The following is a 17,120-nucleotide window of genomic DNA, read 5'->3' as shown; positions in this document are numbered from 1 at the left end:
CTCTGGCATATCAACATGTAAAGGTTAGGGAAAAATGAGAGCGAACCAGCAAAGTAGTCTGAAAATGAGTGGCCAGGGAGGGAGGAGGAAAACAAAGGATTCTGGAAGCCATGTGAAGATGTTTAAAGGGAGAAGTGATCAACTGTGTCAGGTGTGGCTAATCAAGTAAGATGAAGATGGAGAATCAATGGTTGAATTTTGGAAAGTAGGGGTTTTGACCTTGACAGAGCAAGAGACCTGCAGGAGGCCCCTGTAGTCATGGGAAGAACTAAGCTTCTGAATGTTGGCAGGGCCCATGCAAATGAAAAGGGGCACAGATTTGCAACAAGGTTAACTTGGGAGAGATAGGATTCTAGTTGACTGTGGAGGAGTGACAGAGGAAGGAGTCCTGAGTTGCTCTGAGGGTTCTGGTCAGGCGTCCACAGCACAGCCCTCAGGGCAGTCTGAGCGCCTAGATCCCCTAGCTCAGGTGTGGGAAATCACATTTGCCCATCAGTTCAACTGAAGCAAGGTTGGGACTTTTTAAAAGGGCATTTTGCTAAACAGAAGAAAGGAAAAGAGTACAAACCACATGGACAGGTGAAATTTATAATGCCTGTGTCTCTCCTCCCAAGAAAGCAAAAGGCCAGTCACAGATTCACCTGAGGTATAAGATTAGCATTTATTGAGCACCTATCATATGCCAGGCAATATCTAAGTGTTTACGTATGTTAGCTAATTTATTCCAATTTAAGCTTCACAACAACTTTAGGAAGTAGGTGTTATGCCCATTTTCTAGAAGAAGAAACAGGCCTGGAGCAGTTAGGGGAGTTGCTCCTCTAAGCTTGAGGTCCCACAGGTGGTCTGGGATTCAAACCTAGATCTGTCTAATAACGCAGTTGGTGCTGGTTTCCCTGCACTTGGCCATCTGAACAGCCTCTCGCCACATGGCAGTCTTCTTGGGAAGTCTGGGGAACACCAGGTGAAAACAGTTTTTTCGGATCCTGGACGTTTTCCCTGCTTCTAGGCTCCTTTAGCTCTGGGAGGCAACAGAGGGTGATGGGTTAATACCTCCTCCCCCATCCCAAGAAATTAACTTTTCTGCGTAACTTTTGCCCTTGACAAGTCACACCCAAAAAGGGTCTCACCTTTTCTCTCTTTTGTGAGGGAAAATTGTTGCTTTCCTATTCTGTTAACAGCTATGAGAGATGATTTTCTGAGGCCAGGAACTTAAGGGAATGACATAGGCCATCTAAAAATAGGGCAGTCTGGGGCCCAGACAACCTTAGGGTCATGGACACATTCAGCTCAGAGAGATTTAAGGGAACATCTTAAGAACCCTCAAATCCATAAGTACATTGGGCCTTATCTGTTGACTAAATCAATAAAAGTATAGCTACTGGTATGTAGAGAGGGAACTCCATTGAGATTAAAGAAAGCTACTTTTACTAAAAAATATAAGAAGCTATGGACAGTTCAAACTCTTTGCTTAACCCTTGAGAAAACAGGGACCCAAAGAGTGGAATGACTTGCTGGAGTTCACCCAGCCGACTGGTGCAACTGACCAAAGCCTACAGCTGTCGGTCCTGGTGCTCTTGGTACTGTGAAGTGGTGTGCCTGCAGCTGTGCTGGGTGCCTTGGAATATACTGAGAGACGTGTGTGCGAAAAAGAGGGTGAGCATAGCTTTATTTTGGAGTTTGTTTAGAAAGAGAGTCAGGAGAGCTTGGACCTTAATTCTCAAATTCTGATTCCCAGCTCCAGGTTGCTGTGTGAATGTCTACTCACATTCAAACAATCTGGCTCAGTGATGGATGTAGGCTTGTTGCTGTTTTCATGCCAAGTGTCCCAGCCCTTCCTGCCTCCCTGCCTTTGGTCTCCCTCAGGCCAAGAAGAAGCTGCGAGGGAGGCACATGACAAGCTTGAAGATGCTTTTATTGAGAAGAAGCGGGACTGAACAGATTCTTGACAAGCCTAGGCATAAATGCTCCAGGTTTGGGAAAGAGATAAAATAAATAGGTGGTTACTGGGGAGGCCCCAGCACGGCCAGAAGGGGCACTGTTTGCTTCAGCCTCTGGGCCTGTCCATTGTTTTTGCTGTGTGAGCTGGGGTGTGGGGTTTGCTGCAAACTGGGATCCAGAAGAGGAATTCTCAGGGCTCTAATGGGTATAAGATCTGCCATCTTGCATCAGCGGGGCCTGGTTCTTGGAGGTGTCTAAGCTGGTGCCTAAGGGCTTATCTGAAGAAAGAAAAAGATTCAGATGAGGCTGGTGGCGGGTGAGGGATCTGCAGAGCTTATGCCACCAATAAGCTTGGAACCTCAAGGTAAGCCTGAATGCATGAAGCTAAGTCCCTGGGGGAATATCCTGTGCCCAGCACCCGCCACACTCAGTTCTGCCCCAGGGCTGGGCCTGCAGACTTTCCAACTGGCACTCTCTCTCACCCAGGAGCACCAGACACCCCCAGGTTGTCCTCACCCCCAGCATCCTTCTGACAGCCTCCAGCCGGGACAGGATTCGTGGGGCCTCCTGTGGACATAGCATCTGTAGCTCCCCAGGTCTTATGCGAAGTAGCTGGCTCCCTGTCAGGGACCCAAGTGTCCTCACGGTGCTGTGAACAAAACAGCAAAAGCCATCTGTGGTGGGCTGGAAGGACCCTGGGCCTGAGCATTTGGGTAGAGACGGGGCTCTTTGGGCTTGGAGGTTGGGGTTACAGAAAAATTCATGGAGTAGGCTATCTGAGAGTGAAGGAGTAAAGTCAGCATTTGGCTTCAGCCAATTTCAGAACTTCCAGGTTTGAAAGAAGTGCTCTGGGAGAGAATCTTCTGGCTGGGGAGGGGTGGCTAAGCTGGCAGCTGGGGTTCTTCCCGAGTCCACTCCCTTGATTCTTGCTGCCTTTGCCACAGCAGGGCTCCCCACTTAATCTCTAATCTAGGCTTGGACACGCCTCTGCTCTGTCCTCTAACTCAGCAGAGACAGTGCTGGATCGGGGTCATGTACAATGTAGGCCAGGTTGTATGTTCTGAGTCTCTGGGTTTCCTTGGTTAGCCCTTTACAAAGTTTCTCCCTCCACATCCTGTAGGGCCAGTCACTCACGCAGTGGAGAAGTTCTCTGCCTGCAGCCAGTCTGTGACCTCTTCAGGCCTCGAGCTAAGTCGAAGCATTGGAACCTAGAATCAGGGGGAACCAGGGGTCAGAGTCCATCTCATCTCACAGCCAACCACAGCCCCTAACATCTGGGTCCCTTCTCCAGGTTCCCATCAAATCACTTCTCTTACTCTGTGGCTTTCTGGTCTGGCAAGGAGCTGATCTTGTTCTCTGCTCTGGCACCATGATAAAGTTGGCACACACTAAGCATGTAGTAATACGGTCCGAATCAAACCAAGACTATCTCCTCTGCTTGCCACTGAATCCTCCCCACCCCCACCTCCAACTCAAGACTTAGGGCTCTGGGTAGTCCAGGCTGGGTAGTACCCGAGGGGGTGACTGGCCCTGCGTCCCAGGGGTCCCCGGCTGTAGGGGCTCCAGGATGTTGCTCGGAATGTAGCCGCTCTGTCCTGCCTCGTTCTTTACCAGCCACCACCGCTTGCTGTGGTCCAGAACCTGCCAAGAGTCACCACCTCAGTCCCCTGAGCCTCTGTCCAGCCAGCCTTCCCTCCCGACACAAGGCTTTCTCCCTCTGGCTCTTTCCTACCCTCCTTCTCCGTCTCTAGGCCACCCACCTTGGCAGCCCCATCCCTGGACCATCCATCCTTGGCTGCCTGTAGCTCCCACCAACCACCACCTCCTTTTCTAGCCTGTGGCCCAAGCCTCACCTCCAGCTTCTCTCCCTGGACCACAGTCAGTTCCCGTGGGTTCCTAGCTTCAAACTCGTACAAGACTTGCATTTTCAGGGCTGGCTGGAGAGGTTTGGGGCTGGAGGGCCTGGAGTTGGGGTCCCCAGGCTGAGGGTCATGGTTGTGTGTCTTCTCCTGAGGAAAGTGTGAGGTGCTCCCTAACCTATGACTTCCCCCCCTAAGAAACAGAGTCAGGAATGGCTGGAGAATGGGGCCTCAGAAATTGAGCCTATGTCCCAGCCCTGAGAGTCCCCCCAGGTATCTCTGGCCTGCAGTCTGATGGTGACTTTTGGGTTTCTTTAGAGTTTGCTGGCAGGTCAGTGTTAGGTGGGGCTTTCTGCAGGCAGGAGGGGTCTGAAATGTCATTGATTTCTGAAGACATTTCCGGGAGTGGAATTTTCTACATCTGAGCTCTGCCCTAAGCACTTTATACTTGAGTATGGGAAATCAGAAGCATGTGTGGGTAGTATCATGAGAAGAAGCAATGGGAGCCTAGGAGGCTAGAACACTGTTTTTCACCCAAGGTAGGAGAGGGATGTCCTCGTACGTGTTTGTCTGGGTAAAAGAGACCCTCTTGGCTCTCTTAAGATGTAGAGAGCCAGAGTTCCAAAGGAACTGCCCTGTCCCTCCCTCCCCAGGACCACGCGGTCCCTATTAAGCCCAGAGCATACCGAAGGGAAACAGGGTCCTGGTATCCTAAGGGTGCCTGTAAGGGACGGAACAGAGAGTGAGTAAGAGCAGGAGGCAGCCAGCATGGTGGGAGGGAGCTGGGGTATCCGACCACAGGCATAAGCAGCTCACACACAGCTGCCTCCTATCCCCTTTCCTGCCTCCCCCAGTTTACAGATACAGGTACCCACATGAACCCACCCACCCACTACTTGGAGATGGGGCCTCAGAAATTGAGCCTATGTCCCAACCCTGAGAGTCCCCCAAAATATCTCCTGTTTGCAGTCTGGTGGTGACTTTTGGGTTTCCACGGAATTTGCTGGCTTGCCAGTGTTAGGTCACACTAGTTGTGTGACCATGGTTTGGATGGGGAGGGTAGAAACTAGCCAGGGACTAGGGCTGTGGGTAGGGCTGTGTGCCAAGCTCCCCTTACTTGGCTGGAGGGCTCCGGAGGTTGCCAGTCATCTGAGAATGTGGGTTGGTAGGGCAGGGGCTCATCACCTGTCCAGTCGGCCCTGAAAAGAGAAACAAAGCTGAGTTCACATCCACTCCGTGAACTCTGATGCCAGCCTGTGGGATGCGGAGAGGGAGGGGACGACAGGGCCTAGCCTCAGGAATCTTTTGGCTAATAGGTGACATGGTCCACGTGCACAGATGAAAGGCCCCAGGACACCCACAAAAGAGCAAGCAGTTAAGCCTGGACACGTCCCACGGTGCAGGTGTCTGGGGGCCAGCCTCACCTCTGCCCATGAGGTAAAGATACACCACCTCCATAAGAACATGATGGACACTTCATTGCCCTGATTGGGCGTTTGGATTAAAGTAGTAGAACTACAAGAGCTTTTGGGCTGGACAACACCCCAGGGGTCTTGTGCAGTATTTTTCTAGGCTGTTTTTAGTTTCCCAGCAGCAGATCCTTTTCTTTCTAGCTAAATTGTCTGTGGATTTCCACCTGGTGAAGTAGATGGCAGCTGAGCTGCTCTCGTTGACTCTGGGATGGGCTGGTCCTTGCCTCTCAGCCTCCCTCTCGCCCATTGCACAGGGCCCAGGAGGACCATGCTGTTTGTGGCCTTCAGGCTTGCCCTGCTTGGAATATTTTCCACTTGTCTGCCCAGGGAATGCCCATTCATTTCCTTGAAGATGTTCCCCTCCTTGCTTCACTGGGGCAGAAGTAAATATTCTGCTGAACTTGGTACATCCCTGGGTATTGCTCTTCTCACACTGCATTGCTCATGATTCTTAGCTCTTTGTTTCTTACTATATATAGATTTCCTTGGGGGCTGTATCCCTAGTACAGTGGCTGATACATAGGAGGCAGCTGTTAAGTGTTTATTCAGTGGGAACAAAGGAATGATTCCCTCTTCTCAATCTTCTTAATTGTTTCCTTCTGTGCCTTAGAAACATGCTTGGGTCTTGACCCTAATGCTACTCTGTATAAGCTGTCATCCTATTACTTTCTTCTTACCAAATTTCTTGAGAATGTGCCTATATCCTCTGCCTGTATATTCTTGTCTCTTTTTCTTTCATTATTTCTGCAACCTGGTTTCTACCTCTGCCATTACTTTATTGAAACTAGTCCATTTAAAATCCTGATTGCCAAATCCAATGGCCTTGTATGGTCTCTGTCCTTCTGGATGACCACAACATTTAGTGTTACTGATAGCTTCGGGTCAATTTGCCAAAAATCAAGTTATCTGAATACAATTTGCCTGAAATTCAACTCTTTTGAGGGTTTTTACATTTCTTTAGGTATTCTATTTTCTATGTTTCTGTCTTTCGTTTATTTCTGGTTATGTTAAGAAATTAAAAAACATCTAAGGGCACATCTGACAATATTACATTTAAAAGTATTTATCAATTGTACATCATTTTATGAATACTGAAGTTGTTTTGCATCTTCGTGGGTATTTAAAAAATGATATGTGCTAATCTGTTTTTCTAAGGACTCAAATTGTAGAAGCAAGGCTGGGTTTTGAAACACAAAATGGTGTATTCGACATGGTTATTCAATGTTAAAGTGGCTGAATGAAAGAATTTGAGGCCCTCTTGTTTGAGTCTATTGTAGAACCTCTGTTTTCCTCTCCTGCTAGTGCTAGACAGATACCAGAGCTACTCCCATAGACAGTGGGAGCCCAGCACAGCCCTAAGAGCTGTGAGACTGGCTTATTCAGGTACTTTTAGTCCCAGGGTTTTGGACAAGGGAACACTGGTATGACATGGGAGGTCCAAAACTGGTAAGTTATTTCATTTTAGTGACTGCACAGAGAGTGCATAAAAATAGATTGTTATGGGTGGAAACAACCCACCTGTCCATCAACAGATAAATAAATAAACAAAATGTGTCATACCCATAACAACGGAATATTATCCAGCTATAAAAAGGAAGGCAGTTCTGATAGTACAACATGGATGAATCATGAAGGCATTATTTTAAGTGAAACAAGCCACGTACGACAGGACGAATATTGTATGATTTCACTTATATGAGATTTCTGGAACAGGCAACATATTCTCATAGAGATAGAAAGTAGAATAGAGGTTTCCAAGGGTTGAGGAGTGGGTAATGGGGAATTATTGTTTAATGGGTACAGAATTTCTGTTTGGGATGATGAAAAAGTTCTTGAAATACTGTACATAATGGTGTTGGTGGCACACATTGTTAATGAACGTATTGCCAATGAATTATACACTTAAAATGATAAAAATGGTTAATTTCATGCTATGTATATTATACCATATAAAAAATAGATAGTTTTGAACTATAATTCATGTCTTCAGACAAACTGGACACAACATTTTCTAAATGGGGCTGAATTGAAAAGAACTGGTCACGGCAGGGTGCGGTATCTCATGCCTGTAATCTCAGCACTTTGGGAAGCCGAGCTGGGCGGATCCCTTGAGCTCAGGAGTTCAAGACCAGCCTGGGCAACATGGTGAAACCCCATCTCTACAAAAAAAAAAATACAAAAAATAGCCAGACATGGTGGTGGCACACAGGTGGCACACCTGTGGTCCCAGCTATTCGAGAAGGTGAGGTAAGGGGATCGCTGGAGCCAGGAGGTGGAGGCTGCAATGAGGTGAGATCATCACGCCACTGCACTCCAGCCTGAGTGCCAGAGCGAGACCTTGTCTCAAACAAAACAAAAGTGGTTATTAGGCAAGCAACTCCAAGAAAAGACTCATTTCCCTGTTGGCTTTTCTAAAGCCTTCTCTCTTGGTTTTCATCCCTCTGCTCTTCAGGTTCTCCTTAACTCTCTGGAATTATTCTCTGTCTTCTTAACCCTTTTTGCATTTGCCATGTAGAAGTTTGCCAAGGCCCTTGCCTCTTCTTTCATGGAATAGAGCAAACTATGCTTGTCAAGGTACGTTCAGGGGCTCCCTCTGGAGTGCTCCCCAGTAGCTGTGCCTCTAGCCATCACTTCCGGGCATCCCCTCTCAGCTGCCCGGCCACCAGGCCTCTGCAGAATGTTCCAAGGATGCCTCAGCTCAGCGTGCCCAAGCTGGTTCCTCTCACTCCCCTGGCTCTCATCCGTTTGTTTTTTTGTTTTGTTTTGTTTTTTGAGACGGAGTTTTGCTCCTGTTGCACACACTGGAGTGCAGTGGGGCGATCTCAGCTCACTTCAACCTCCGCCTCCCAGGTTCAAGTGATTCCCCTGCCTCAGCGTCCCAAGTAGCTGGATTTACAGGCATGCACCACTATACCCAGCTAATTTTGTATATTTAGAAGAGACAGGGTTTCACCATGTTGGCCAGGATGGTCTCGAGCTCCTGACCTCAGGTGAATCGCCCACCTCGGCCTCCCAGAGTGCTGGGATTACAGGCATGAGCCACCGCACTGGCCCCGTTAGGTTTTTTTTGTCCAGCTGCCCATCTCACAGTTACCCCTGCAGGGAGTATCTCTTTCTCTCTTAACCCCAGGCTCATTGGTTGCCAAGTCTTACTGATATTACATTTGCGGCATCTCTTACGTCAATAATTCTTAAATTTGGGGCCGGATTGAGACAAAGTTTTCACTTTGTCCTTGACAAGAATGAGAAAATATTTTAGTAGAAGGTTGCCATCTCCCTTTTCTTGGGAAAAACTGTTCTTTTTTCTGAGATAACATGTTTCAGTAGTGGGTAATGGCAAGTGTGCACTTTTCTTTTGTTAATAAACTGTTTGCACTTAGCCAAATAAAAAGTTGGGAACTCTCTGTAGAGTCCCCCAAGTAGCTCTGAAATATTTCTGGTTTGTGACAATATAGAGCCTGGCCACCTCTGATGTCCTGCCTGATGCCTCCATGCCCCTCACCCCCCGATTCAGTTCAGGCCTTGTCTTCACTCACCGGCTAGTGGTCCAGGCCGGGCCCAACCCCATCCAAAGGTTACTCTCAGGTGGGCTTAGACAGGACTGTAGCAGGTTGATGGCTTTAGGGGTGAGGAGGGGTGAGATCACTTGGGCTGCTAGGCCAGCCTCAGGGCATCTGGCCAAGATCTAGGGGAGAGATGGAAGGTGTCAGGAACCCTAGGCTCCTGAGGGTGGGAAAGGCCCAGAGTCCCTGGCTTCCCACTTTTGCAATGGTAGGATGTTACCTCCTGCAAGTGGCCCCATCTGCCTCGGGCCTGCTGCTCCTTCCTGTCTCCCTTGGAGCCTTGGTGTCCTTGGCTCTGACCCCAGCTCATCTGGTTCCACCCTGGCCCCTGCTCCCCCGTCCCTCTCCACCAGCCTCCTTTCCTCCCTCTACTCCTTCTTGACTTCAGCCTGTCCCTCTTCACCACCCTGTCATCCCTTGACTCACGAAGTTCAGGGACTTGAAGAGCATGTGCACGAGCTCAGGGGCACTTGTCTCCTGCAGCCAGGCAGCCAGCCTTCCCTGGGGACACAGGGCAATGCCTGTCACCACCCTTCACCCCACCCCATCTTCATCGGGGCACCATAATTGTTTTATGCCTTAGCTGGAAGGCTGGCACTTCCCAAAAGTCCCAAGAGGGGAGGGGAGGTTCTAGGGGGGAGTAGATGGAGAAGAAAAAGGCTTGGGATGGTTGAGTCCAGATAGCAGAGGATTACTGGGGAGGAAGGGGAAGAGGAGAGGCCTGGTGAACTTGTGGGGAGCCACGTACCAGGAGGTTGAAGCTGTACTTGATCTTCTGGAAGCAGTCAATATACTGTGCCTGGGTGAGACCTGGGAGAAGGGGCCAAGGCGGTAGACCAGAGATCACCCCGAGACACCCCTACTCCTCTTCCCTGGCCCTCAGTACTCACCTCCCTGGTCCTTGTTTTTTTTCCCAAATTTCTTCTTCCTGCTGGTCTTTGCCTGGGCCTTCTCCAGCTTTCCCATGAACAGCTCAATATCCCTTAGGACATGGTTCAGCACTTCCTGGGCCCCAAACAACCCATGGCCTTGAATGGGCAGTTGGGCTCACCCTAGAACTCCCCACACTGCCCCCCACACCCCTCCCCTCCACAAGCCCCAGCCTCAGGCCCAGCCTGGAGTATAAACAAGCCTAGGCCCTGGCCATCCTGAGACCCTGGCCTCCTAGAAAAAGAGGGAGGGTTGGTGTCCTTCCTTTTCCCAGGCCCAGAAAGCCTCGGCAAGCTCAAGACCATCAGCAGTTACCTCGTCCCTCTCTGGGTCCTCGGGGGAAGAGGACCGTCTTGGAGGAGGCAGAGTAAAGGCATTTGGTTCTCGGGCACTGGGGTGGCGTGGCAGGGGCCTTGGGGATGGCGGGAGGCCTGCAATGTAAGGGGACCGTGGACCTAGATCTTAGATCTTTGACTTTTCATCGAAACCCTCTCCTCCACCTGCCCCCATGCCCCAAACTTACTATGCTCTAGGGTCCTCTGGTGGGGCTGTTCTGGAGGGAGCCCCCGCTTCAGATAGAGTGCCTGCTCCATGGGGAGCGGCCTTTCCATAGAAGGCCCCCTCCATCTGTCCTGGCCTGGCTGAAGGCCTCCAAGTTGAGGTCTGCTGAGGACATGGTAGGGGCCACATCTTTGACAAGGTTTTGGGAGAGAGGCCCTCCCCACACTTCTGCTCCAGGACCCAGGGGCACCACCACCTCTCTCCAGGAGTCCCAGCCCCTGCTCCCTGGTCTCCTTCTGGACCCACCCCTGACTCCACCCTGCCTCATCTGCCTACCCTCTGGGCCCCTTGGGTCCCATCTCAGTCTCTGAGGATGGTCTCTAGTGCCCCCCGGGCCCAGCCCCTTGCCTATGCCCACCTCTGTCCTGGCTCCTCCTCAGTCCAGGCCCAGGTTGGTTGGGCCACAACCTCCTGGGTTCCCCAAGATATGGGGTCAGGGTCTGGCCCCCAAGGCTGAGCTGGGAGGCCCCATAGGTGGGCTGGGCAGAGGCTGCCTACCTTTGATCCAGCTCTTCCTCCAGAGCCTTCTGCAGGCTGGTCCTCAGTCGCTCTGCCTGGGAAGCAGCAGTCAGGCAGGCTAAGAGTGTGTGTGTGTGTGTGTGTGTGTGTGTGTGCGCGCGCGCGTGCACATGTGCGGTGGGGTGATGATTGATGAACCCCACCCCTGACCAATCACCCCTGACCACTCACCCCCACTTCCTGGCACTGGAAGAGCAGAGTGCTAGTGCCTGGCAGGCCCGGCTCCTGCACGGTGATGGACAGGATGGAGTTGTAGGAACATGTGTTGAGCGCCACATTCATGGCCTGGATGCTGTCCAGGCGGTAAGAGTCCAGCTCCTCCTGGGTCAGGTGGAGAGGTCAACTGTGAGGCCACCAAGAGCCAGGTATGGCTTCTGGGAGCTCCTGACCAGCTCGTCCTAGCCCTTTGGTGGCCTGGGGCTGTGGTGTCATCTACCTGACTCTTGTGCCTCTGTCTCCAGCCTCTGTCCCCTATCTCTTCCTAGGCCTGGGTGTGTGTTGTATGTGGGGAGAGTGGCTGCCCTTTGGGGCATGGAGGGTGGAGTTCAAGAGCTGGTGCTTGCTTCCCCACAGCCCAGGCTGGCTATCGCTGGGTTTGCTAGGAAGGCTGACCTTGGTCTCAATGTCCAGCAGCTGCAGCCAGCCGTCCCTGACCTGCAGGATCAAGTCTTGGCTCCACACCCGGCCCTGCGCATCCATCTCCAACAGCTTCTGCAAGGCATCCTTGGGCTCCTGGACTCTCTGACTCCCCTGCTTGCATGTCATCAAGTGCTGCAGGGAGAGGGGAGTCCTAGGACTGGGAGAAAGCTCGGAGAGGGGGACCACAGGTGTGCTGGGTAGAGAAAAGCAGAAGAGGAAGAAGACGTGTCCTCGGCCCCCTTGAGGTGGGAGGTTCCAGGCCTCAGATAAAGCAACTTTCCAGGGCCAATGTGAGGGACGGTGTCGAAGCACTGGGGCCAGGGATAGGGGCTCTGAGTCTGAGTCTGAGGGGCTGCAGGAGGGGTTTGAGGACTCTGGAGGAAGGACAGGCATGGCCTTTACTAGTCCAGGCCAGGTGAGGCAGCTGGGTGGTGGCCGATGTGGGCTCCAGCCACCCAACAAATAACTCCTCTGGAGGGGATACAGGACCCTCAGATTCTGTCCCTGGCTTCCTTTGTTCCCTTTGGGAACTCAGTCCCAGCCCAGTCTTCCTTCTCACTCACCCAGCATTCCTGTCTCCTTCTCCCTGGTTCATGCCTGGAGATATCCATCGTGATCTCAGTCTCTGCTCAAGTCTTTGCCTACTGCTAGGCTGACCGTTCAGGAGTTTTTTGCTGTTATCCACTCTCCTTTAGGAGCCCCCTCCCTTTTCCCAGCCAAACACTACCTTCACAAGGCCCCTTCCACCCAGGCTTCTTGTGGTAGGGAGATGCAGCCTGCCTCCTGCCCCTTGACCCCACCCCCCTGCCCAGGGCCCAGCTCTTCTCCCTGTGTTCGCACTGCCAGCATGTTCAGGGGACCCTGGCATCATGAGCAAACTCCATCCTCCTGAACATGTCTCCTCTTGCTCTGCCTGCTGGGCTTAAAAGAAGCCTGTTCCTAGCCTCCACCCTACAGAGAAGCTGAGTCCTCCTGGCCTTTCCTCGGCTGGCTGGGGGAGCCCTGCCTCTGCTGCCCTGTGGGACCTGCAGATCATCGCCCCAGCTCCCTCCCTGCTTGTTCTCCATTGGAGCCCTAACAAGTGGTGGCCAGGACAGGATGGCTTCCACCCTAGAGCTCCAGCCTGACCCTGTGCCTGCTCTCCCCACCACGCACTTGTAGCCTGTGCTTCGCCTTCACCTTGGTGTCGACAGCCCTTCAGGCACCTAAATCTTGCAGTGCCTGCGTCATCCTCCCTGGCAGAGCCAGAGACTCCATTCTCGCCTTGGAGCAGCCTTGGAGCTGCTCACACTCACCCTGGAGGCTTGGGCCTGGGTGCTTCCCCTCTCCAACAGTGGCCCTCTCAATCCCCCACAGGGCCCAAAGACCCCACATACTCCCGCCTCCAGCCATGCAAGGTCTTGGGCAATGGGGCAGTGCCCTGGGGACTCGGGCAGCAGGGGGTTGGGAGACAGGCAAGGGTAGGTGGGTGGGTGGTTGCAGGTGCTTCTTATCCCATCCCGCTGCTGCTTTTTCCTGTCTGGGGACAGGACACTCACCCGCTCAACCTCCAGCCAAGCCTGCTCTGCTCAATCTGACCACCCCACCTCCTCCCTGACACTGAGCAGATGCTCTGGCAGGCTTGCTGGATCTGAGTCCATGGGACATGGTTGGGACAGGCTGTTGGCTTCTGGGGCAGGGACTTGTGTGAGGTGTCCATGTTCTGGCAGGGCGGTGGGCACATGGGAACACTTGGGTTTAGTTGGACACTGCCCGGGGCTGCAGAGGTACTCACCTCCACCCTGTGCTGCAGGAGGGTGGGCTCTGAGGTGAGGTTCTGGGAGTACTCCTTCCGATGCACTACAGGGGCACAGAGCAAGGGGCGGGAGGTGGGCAGAAGAGCGAGGTGAGACTCAGGCAACTGCTGGGAGCAGTTGGTGTGAGGAAGGGGGAGTGGAGGATGGGATATTCAGGGGGCTCAGTGGGAGGGCACGGGAGAGGGGCCTCCCAGGAGCTTACAGTAAATGGCTCTGCTGCTGGGCCTTGACATGTTGACGCTGCTGAGGACGGCTCCCTAGAACCTAAAGTGAACCAGAGGCAACCATCAGAGCTGGGGAAAGGGGTACCAGGCATAGCAGGGCAGGACAGTTGCTATTGCTCTGACTGGGGGCCTCTGGGACCAGACCCAAAGCCCCTGGCTCCAGGGGCCCTTTCCAGAGCGATCTGCAGCCAGCATCCTCCACTGAGGAGCCCTCCATGTTGGCTGGGCCTGGAGGCCCCAGGCTGAGGGAAGGGAGGGTCAGGGAGGCCACAGCATGGCTGGGCTCAGGGAAGGCTCTAGGCCTCCCATTGTTTGGCCAGTAAAACTCATGCCAAGGAGCCCAGGAAACCTGGATGGACAGGGACCTGCGTTCAGATCCTGTCTTGGGCCTGGGTATGAAAGATGCTGGATGAGCAGAGGATTCTGTAGCCGACCCCACCAGAGGAGGCCCTCTTGTTCAACCCTGTTTCAGTTCTGCAAACTGAGAGGACGCTGATGCTGGCTCTTCAGCTGTAGACCCTCTGGGAAGACTGCATGCATGTGTGTGTGTGTACTTATGGTGGCACTGCCAGACTCGCCAGTGAGCTGACCTCCCCGAGTGTCTCCCCAGGCCTCCTGGCTCTTTGCTTTTTGTACTCTATATCCTTTGCCCAGGTCCCCTCCTGACCCCAACCCTTTAAATTCCAGCTCAAAGATCACCCTCTTGGTGAAGCCCTTCTGGACCATCCAACCCCACCCTGCCCAGGGTACCCTCCTAATGCCACACTGGACCATGTACATTTCTCTCCAGCAACAATAGTCAAAACAGCCACCACGGTGCTGTGAGCCTGGTGCTGAGCCCCTTACCAACATCCTATCAGTTCCTCCTCACTGCCGTCCACTTGTACGTACTTGGCGCCATGTGCCTAGCACTGTTCTAATGGCGTTACCTTCAGTCACTCTAATCCTCAAAACAACATCACAAGGCAGGTACTGGTATTGTCCCCATTTACCATATGAGGACTCTGAGGCTCAAAGACGGTAACAGGCCTGAGGTCACAAATGAGTGCTTAATAGAGAGCAACCCAGATCTGTCTGATTGCAAGCTTCATGTTTTAATGGTTTATAAACATGCCTCTGCCACTGGGCTGTGCGCAGTCACAGAGGGAGTCTAGAGAACATACATGTTGAAATGGAGTGGAAATAAATGTGGTGTGTGTGCCGGGTGGGGGTGGTATTAGTCTGTGCGGGTCAAGGGTGTGTGTTATCCGAATGAGGTTTGTGGGTATCCACATGTCTACGTGGTACACCTCAGTTGTGCAGAAATACTGGACTACCCCGGGTAACATGTGAGAGAGCAACCCACACCCTTTTTTATTAGGACTGTTGTGAAAATGACATAGGATCTGATAAGATGACTCAGTGTGGAAGGAAACAAACTGCCAGTGAACAATTAAGGGGATGTGGAAGGGATGGCTGGATCTCTGGTTTCCTTGTTTGGGAGAACCCCTTTTCTCTCCAGGGGTAAGGCGGGGCTAGAAGCCTGTTCCCCTTCCCCAGCCTCCCCCAACCCCCATTGTAACACTTCCTGCTTCTCCATGTTCTCCATGTGGAAGAGGAAGTGAGGTCTGCCCCTGGTCAGCCCCACTCCCCACTCCCTCAACACCCAGGCAGGCCCTGTAGGGCCCTCTGGGTAGGTAGGTCAAGGTGGGGAAACAGCTGCCGCCAAAGATTCCCTACCCCAGGAAGGGAAGAGGGGGCTGGCTTGGCCTGCCTTGCCCCTTAGGGGTAGGGGGGCTGTGAGAGCCTAGTTTCCCCCTTTAAGCCTTAGATGTAGGGGTTTGGAGCAGGGAAGGCCATCACCTCACAGACCCTGGGGCAAGCATCCCAGAGGCCCTTCCGGAGCCTGGACCTTGCTCTGCTTTCCAGCCCACCAGCCAGCTGCAGAGTCCCAATCCCCTCCTTGGGCTTGATCCCCTGGGCTGCAGCTGGAAACAGGCTGGAGACCTGGCCTGGGAAGCCACTGAGTTGCCCCCACCTGCCCTGGGATCCCCTGTGACTGGGCTGGGCCCCGATCTTCCCTGGGGGCCAGGCCCTTACCTGGGTGCCAGTGAAGGCCGGGTACCTGGTCCCTCCAGGGGGCTGGTCTTGGAGCAGGTGGTCTGGTGCTGGTGGTGGAAGGACAGCGGCTTCTCTGCTAGTGGCCACAGGCAGAGCCTGCCTTTGATGAGGTTACAGAGGCAGCCACGCCTGTGCTCTTTGGACTCTGGTGGGTGGGGAGGCCTCCTGGCCACTAACCGCTCAACATCAACCTGGACCTGCGGCAGTGTCTGTGCTGACAGGCGTCCCCAGCTTAGCTAGAGGCCCCTGCTTCCCTGTTTCCCCCACTGCTAGCCTTGGGTTGTGGCCCCCTCTTCCCTCTGCCTTTTAGGTGCCTACTCTGGGGAACAGGTCAGCATCAGGCACGGGGCTGGGACCAGAAGGAGAGAGCACACATGGCCCAGAGTCTTGGTTCTGTGGTGAGGGCACAGGTCGGCTGGAGGTGGACTCCAGGCTTGGGAGAAGCTGTGGGCTGGCGTGTGTGCCATGCCTGTGTGTGGGTGGCACCCATAGGTGTGTGATCCTGTGTGCCTGGGTGGTGCCTGTGAGCAGGACATGGATCTTGTCAGAGAAGATGGGGACTGAGGCACAGAGCCACATGGGGCATTACATGGAGCGCTGAGATTCCCTCTGGGAGGGCCCTCATTCTGTCCCTACTGCTGTCCCTTCCAGCAGGAGCTCCTTTACCGGCCCATTCTCACTCTTCCACTCTCTTTCCTTCTGTACCCCATCTTGTGCCCAGACCCCTGGTGGATGCCTGGCCAGCTTCAGCAAAGATGGGAAATAGAGGCCTGCATCTATCTCTAGTCGTAAACCTACCCACTTCCCGCACTCTATGGTATCGAAAAATCTTTCTTGGCACTCAGAGTGGGCCAGGCTCCCCTGCCCTCTGGGGACTCACAGTCTAACCAGCGAGGCCAGGTATAAACAGAAACCAGGGAGCAGGGCAGGAGGGGAGGCGGGGGCGGGGGAGTGCCAGTGAGCCTCGGACCCTCATGGGCAGAGTGCAGGGCCCAGGTGCTGGGCCCTGTGATGGAGTGTCCTGTGGAGTCTGAGGGCTGCAGCACTCCCATCTTTAGCTTCCCTGGAACTATCCCAGGATATCTCAGCCTTCTCTCCCATCACCACCCAACCAACCCTGCCCTGGATGGCCTGGAGTCCACGAGTCAGATCCTAGGGAGGTGCCTTCCCTGTCTGGGCTGTGTGTGTCCCTGGGGGAGTCCAGTGGGCAGCCAGCTGCTGGGGCCCAGGGATCAGGTGCTTGTGAGGCCAGCACCCAACCACAGCCCCATGGGAAGAAGTTCTGGGGTTCTGTTCCCTGGGTCTCCATCTTGTGGCCCTTCAGCTTCTTTTGGGATAGCACAGCCTGTCCCCTCATTGCCTCCCCCAACTCCATGAAGGCCACAGTCATATTTCACCCCAGCCCTGGCTTGGGGCTCAGGCAACACCTCATTTCTGCCCAGCTCAGGCCAGGCCCGTCCTTCCCACAGGACCCTCCCCAAGTCAGTGTGAGCACAGCAGGGACTCCTGGGGGGCTCTG

The 17,120-nt window shown here is 53.4% G+C and overlaps 1 protein-coding gene across 3 annotated transcripts; it reads right to left on the bottom strand.

Annotated features, from left to right (window-relative positions):
• Positions 1-2,079: 2,079 nt before the first annotated feature.
• EPS8L3 (EPS8 like 3) lies at positions 2,080-15,682 on the bottom strand. 3 transcript variants are annotated; one of them, XM_032155075.2, is made up of 19 exons: positions 15,581-15,682; positions 13,480-13,534; positions 13,256-13,320; positions 11,455-11,613; positions 11,014-11,163; positions 10,822-10,877; positions 10,286-10,428; positions 10,078-10,193; positions 9,723-9,837; positions 9,581-9,642; positions 9,259-9,333; positions 8,806-8,954; positions 4,915-4,996; positions 4,484-4,518; positions 3,792-3,990; positions 3,451-3,579; positions 3,073-3,146; positions 2,455-2,587; positions 2,080-2,216 (listed from the first exon to the last, which is right to left on the bottom strand). In XM_032155075.2, the coding sequence occupies exons 2-19, from the start codon at positions 13,508-13,510 to the stop codon at positions 2,205-2,207; spliced, it is 1,785 nt and encodes a 594-aa protein (XP_032010966.1). In that variant the 5' UTR covers positions 13,511-13,534; positions 15,581-15,682; the 3' UTR covers positions 2,080-2,204. The 3 variants fall into 3 exon arrangements, with proteins under 3 accessions (XP_032010966.1, XP_032010967.1, XP_032010968.1); XM_032155076.2 differs by having other exon boundaries at positions 10,286-10,425; XM_032155077.2 differs by having other exon boundaries at positions 3,792-3,900; positions 10,286-10,425.
• Positions 15,683-17,120: the final 1,438 nt, after the last annotated feature.

The sequence above is a fragment of the Hylobates moloch genome, unplaced genomic scaffold (genome assembly GCF_009828535.3).
Source record: "Hylobates moloch isolate HMO894 unplaced genomic scaffold, HMol_V3 SCAFFOLD_5, whole genome shotgun sequence".
Lineage (NCBI taxonomy): Eukaryota > Metazoa > Chordata > Mammalia > Primates > Hylobatidae > Hylobates > Hylobates moloch.
Note: the sequence above shows the minus strand (reverse complement) of the source record. Positions and strands in the feature narration are given on the sequence as shown.

Bases quoted from the DNA above. Each gene is read 5' to 3' on its own strand.
- EPS8L3 (XM_032155075.2), bottom strand. From the start codon at position 13,510: ATGTCAAGGCCCAGCAGCAGAGCCATTTACT. The intron at 10,429-10,821 runs GTAGGCAGCCTC...CCATGTCCTCAG, and splicing joins GAGGAAGAGCTGGATCAAAG to CAGACCTCAACTTGGAGGCC. The intron at 3,580-3,791 runs GTGAGGCTTGGG...GACTCTTGGCAG, and splicing joins TCCAGGGAGAGAAGCTGGAG to GTTCTGGACCACAGCAAGCG.